The 5441-nt window shown below is 39.9% G+C and overlaps 1 protein-coding gene across 1 annotated transcript in view; it reads right to left on the minus strand.

The window, feature by feature from the left end:
• LOC104488954 (regulator of cell cycle RGCC-like) overlaps positions 1–190 on the minus strand; it is a 4158-nt gene extending 3968 nt beyond the window's left edge. Inside the window, exon 1 of the mRNA XM_010131062.1 lies at positions 187–190. Coding sequence (XP_010129364.1) covers positions 187–190 — 4 coding nt within the window. The remainder of the gene's footprint in view (positions 1–186) is intronic.
• Positions 191–5441: the final 5251 nt, after the last annotated feature.

The raw sequence follows: 5441 nt of genomic DNA on the forward strand, positions 1-5441 counted from the left end.
ATGTCACTTATCTCACATCCACTAAATTAGGCCTGATATGACATTCCTAATTCATGCCTAATATTCTGGAAAATTCTGGTTATCTGAATTTTTCAACAGCTTTTTTTTTGATTAAGAGCTCCAGGACAAGGACAGTCCCCCAGTTAGGGAATATATCCCACGTCCTCATCCCTTAATAAAACTCACCCATTTCTCCATATATTACTCTGCTGCCTTAGAGCCTGCATTTTAGATAAATGGTACAGCATCTTCTAATTTTCTTTTATTCTATAACCCTGGAGTTCATGAGGCAGGACATCTGTCTACAGGATGTCCAGCAATCTGATTTTAGGTTGTCTTTCAAATAAAGATTTATATGCTCTGGAAAGCAACAGGAGAGGTTCCAATACCATTCTGATGTTCTTGGATTTTAGAGAAGGCTTTAAGTTTCAGAAGTACCAAAGTGATCTTTATCTTGTCTCTTTTCATAAAGAGTTCCATGGTGCACAGAGCACACAGTGTTAGTCATGGCTCCACTGGAAGGAGGAATTGTCACTATGTTAGAGAGACTAAAACTGCTAGTTCCTTAAGTTTTGAGCCAGTGACCTGAAAACTGTAGTGTTACAAAAAGAAACCACTGTAATATGAACACATCAATGGTCTCCATTTATTTAGCATATTTCCTAGGAAACAAATGTATGACTCATTATACAAGGTGGTGACTATCACTGCTTGCCATTGAGGCCAGCAATTTTGTCTCCCTGTAGCACACATCTGTCCTTGGAGCCCCAGCCTAGGGCGTGGTTACACTGCAGTATTAAGTCCATCCAATGCAGAATTGTCACACTTCCTTGGACTCCTGTCCCATTTGTTATGCCAGGAGATCACTGCCTTAGATAAATTAAGGGCGTCTTGCTGAATTCACAAAAGGGGGCAGGACCACATCTCGCCTTGCCAAGATCTGCATATCTATACCTCCACTAAACACTGCCACGATGCTTGCAGATATCGGAGACTACCCTCTAGAGGATACTCCTCTATCTTTACAATAAATTCCCCCACAAAGTGTCCACACACCGTGGCCTCCAGCTTGCTGTCCTTACCAGCATAAAAACACCTTCACAGGAGTAAACAGGTACAGTGACAAATCAGACGAGATGACTGCATCTACTAAGCCTGCTGGATGTTTCCTCAGCTGTAGGCTGATTGTCTGTTTCCTTCTGTGCCTACAGAAGCTTACCTCTGTTGCTACACACAGTGAAGAGACTTGTGTGAGAAGTTTCAACCAGGAATATTTTCCTCTTTCAAATACATGTTGGCCCACCAGAGTACTGCATCTTTCACAGTTCACTCTGCAATCAGCTCGGATTCTGTCCCAGCAAACACACATGCTACCCACGGCACTGTGCAAATGTGATCAGTGATGTGACCAACATCTGTTACCTGATACTACTGCTTGCCCAAATTAGTTGGTATTTTCTGTTTAGAAAGAGATATGCTTTTTTCATGCTAGCTTTTTATTCTGATTTATCATCACTCTTAAGTGCCTGTTCTACTCTCTAAACCTGGGTAGATCAAAACCAATCACTTGGAACTTTAGGTATAAGAAAGACTTGATGAATACAATGCAGAAATAAGAGAAGTTTAGATAGAAAAATGGAAAAGAAGCTGTATTAAAAAGTAGCTTTTTTTCACGGAATCAAACTCCACAACCTGGATAGGTTGTAAAGCAGGTATGTTTTTATTTCAGCTCTGCAGCACTGGGTGCAGCAGGAAGGGTTCCCTTAGTAGGCTCGCACACCATCAGCAGTGAATGACCCTTATTTAACGCAGCAAAGCATACATATTCAAAAGGTTTCCTTATTGCCTAATACATATGCATAACCTGTGCCCGCTTCCTGTGTTAATTAGGTCTCCTCCCCTCGGCCCATGCGTAGTGCACTCTGGTGGTCTCGGGGAGGAAGTAAGAGTCTTTAGGAGCCTTCATCAGGTCTGGCCTTTTGACCTCAGGTCCGTTGCTCATGCACAGTGGCAAGTGGGACTGGTGATAAACCATCAGCCTGCTCTGGCCCCCTTATTCTCCTTATCTGTCTCAGCCAGTTCTTTATGCCTCACTCTGCTCTTGTGGCCTCGCTCTGCTTTTTGTTGCTTTGCCCTGTACCTCAATTTTTATCTGTTTCATGCCACTTTTACAAAGTTACGCTACTTTTGCAAAGCCGACAGGTTACAAGCCTAGCAAGCTACATATTTTACCCAGAAAGTTACAAAATCATCTAAATATGCTAAAATCTACTGAAGCCCCCACATCAGCTTAAAAACAAAAAACAGCCTAAGAGCTGACCAAAAAAATCCAACACTGCTCTGCAATGTTATATGTCACCAGTGTTGTATTAGACAATACAAACCCTGTACATAAGACTGAAAATAACCCTTAAAGGTATGACAAATGTCCTCCTGAAATCAGCTTACAGACCAACTTTCTACTAAAACCATACTTCTTTTCAGCCAAGATGCAAACTCTAGTGACCAAGAAACTTAGAATGGAAAATTCTAACTGTTCAGGACAAGATCCCTTCCATCACAAAAAAGCCAGAGCACTTGTAACACATCACACAAACAGTCCTGTAGCCAAGAGTACAACTCACTGAAACAGACCAAACATAAAACACTTTTCAGGCAATGTATTCAATAAAAGCTGAACAAGAACTTCATAATTATTTAGTATTTTAGAGGTTTTAGAGCTCATTGAATTAATAAATTAATCCAGAAAGCAATGGCTACAAAACTGAATGTACTTTTAGTGTGGAGTCTACGCTACTAGTCTCCAGACACCAATGCAGTGATGCTGAGAATTTATACTGCAAAACAAATCCAAAGCTCGAGTTGCTCTTAGATATACAGATGGAATAAAACATTTTTTGTGAATTCACGTGAGGACACCTCAAACTACAAAAGCTTTCATAAGACATTTACACAATTCTTTACGGCCATGTACACATCTGAGCTAGCAGCCACCTTTGATTCTTTTCTGTGCTTCTCTCTCCGTGCTCCTTCTATATGCAGTTGAAAGTACTGACCACTCACCTCTCAATATACTGAAACAAGAGAAAACCATTATTTCATACTGGTTTGCACAAGCTGCATGCTGCAAAATATTTACAACTGGGCAACGAGAAAATAAGACAGAACTATTTCTTTACATATCTGAATGTTATTCTTCCAGTTTCAAAAGGTGAAATGTTTTCACAAAGCAGTGGTATTCTGATGGGTTGTAATATTAATAGAGAAATATTGATGCTCTCCTGAAACTTTCTCAAAAAGCAAAAACATGCTTGAGCTGCTGGCTGTGGCTTACACATGCCACCAACCAGCAGAAGTTCTGGTGATGGAAGGGGGAATGCATTGACTCTGCCATCAAGGTCATTAAACAATGTACTGTTAAAAAAACAATCCACTTGTGATACCCATCACACAAAAATATCCACTTTGGCAAAGCGTGGCTGTAGGGCAGAAATCTCCAGAAGAAGGACACTTCAGTTCTTGCTCTCTCCACCAGTGCCACAGCCAAGATTTGTTCATTCACCTCCAATAATAGCCCTTGGAAGATTTCCACTGCCACACAAATACAACATCCCCTGCAACCCAATAACCAGAGGCTGATGCCAAGGATTTCTCATAGCTGCTGTCATCCAGCCCCTTCTCTACCCTCTGCAATGCAAGTTCATCTATCATTCATTCATTACTTTTCTCTTTGTCTTTTGATTCTCCTGCCTGAGCACGTACATAAACTATGCCCCTTTGGCTGTCTTAAACACTCTAATACTGTCTCCCTAAAAAAAAAAAACAGACCTTAAACTGAAATTTAAGCTACTGAGTTGACTTACATGAGTTAAACTAAGCCAATAGTGGCAAAATTAGGGGGTTGGAATAAATGTGGGCATATTTTACCTTGGCAAAGTAATCTGTAGTTAGTATTGACATTTGCTGTTCCAGTATACAGTTAAACCACAAAAAAACCCACAGCAATACTATGTAAATATAGAATGTCCCCATGAAACGAGCAATTGAAAGGGTCTGGGCAGTAATTAACTGAAGGAGGAAAACCTCAGATTTTTCATTTTAGAACAGACAACAGAAAAGTTCAGCTGTCTGACTTCTACAGTATTACGCTCCTAGTACCACAGTTCAGGATTCAATTTTAAAGCGCACTGGAGTCAGTAAACTTTTTACTGCAGGTTTCAGTGGGGAAAGTTGTAGAGAAAAAAAAACAAATGACATCCCTAAAGTTCAGAGAAGAGCTTTAAAATTCCACTTAAGACTCTATAAGCCATGAATTTACTATAAAACAATAGTTCAGCATTTAAAGAACAGATGGCACAACTCATTCCTAGTCAGAACACAGCCTGCTTAGTAAAATAATAAAAAGATAAAATCAGAAATTTCCAATGCAAACAGCAGAAGTGAGAAATATTCATGATGCAAAATGCCTGTTTCACAAAACGTATGTTGCAGCCCTGAAGGATCGTGTTTATTTTTACCATAATCACAGTTACACTTGGCTGCATTGTTTATTTTTGTGGGGTTTGCCTAGCTAACAAACATCTGTTCCAACACTGACAAAAAAAAAAAAAAAAAAATCCACACTTTTCCCTATCTCAATCACTCTATGCAGAGAGGTGACACAACCCCCCCAACCCAAAAAAAAAAAAAAAAAAAAATCACACCTTTTCCCTATCTACATGACCAGACTTCATGATTTAAAAGATTTCAAATCACATAATTACAAGGAAGTTATTGAGGAAGCCTGAAATTCAGATGTACAAGCACACCTTCTCATTATACACTAAGCTTGCCCACTGCTCTGACTGTCTGTGGCAGTGCTTCCAGCTCCAGCCTTCCCCTTCACTAATGTTTCCTTACTAAAGTGTAAGAGAGACAGGCATGCTGGAGAGGGAAGAGCAGGAAATCTGAAAAAAATAAATCAGAAAAAAGCACTTCTCTCATTAACCCGAAATGATTGGAGAGAAGCCTAGGCACCTGAAACTGCTTGTTCTTCCTTTTGAATATATCAGTAATTTTATAAAACATTATTTCTCAGATGATTTAATAAAGGTTATTTCTCCATGAGAGTGTTGCTTCATTTCCTCATTGTAAATATTCTATTACCTTCTTGTTAGAGACAGGCTATCAGAAGTTCGCAGAAACAATCTCATTCAAATGTTTTCCTTTTCATCATATAAGTCTGGGATTTGCTGCTGAGACCAAAGGCACACCTACCTCACAGTCTGTCTGTCACAGCAACTCATAGCAGATGCATATAGAAGAGTGAGTGGTGCAGCCATACACTGATAGTTTCAAGCTAAATTCTATCAACAGACTCTGGTCAATCAGATCAACATCTTTTCCAAGACAGCAGCAGCGTCTTAGCCTACAGCAGTCCCCGATGGCCCCATCCCTTCCAT

The sequence above is a fragment of the Buceros rhinoceros genome, unplaced genomic scaffold (genome assembly GCF_000710305.1).
Source record: "Buceros rhinoceros silvestris isolate BGI_N320 unplaced genomic scaffold, ASM71030v1 scaffold10382, whole genome shotgun sequence".
Taxonomy (NCBI): domain Eukaryota; kingdom Metazoa; phylum Chordata; class Aves; order Bucerotiformes; family Bucerotidae; genus Buceros; species Buceros rhinoceros.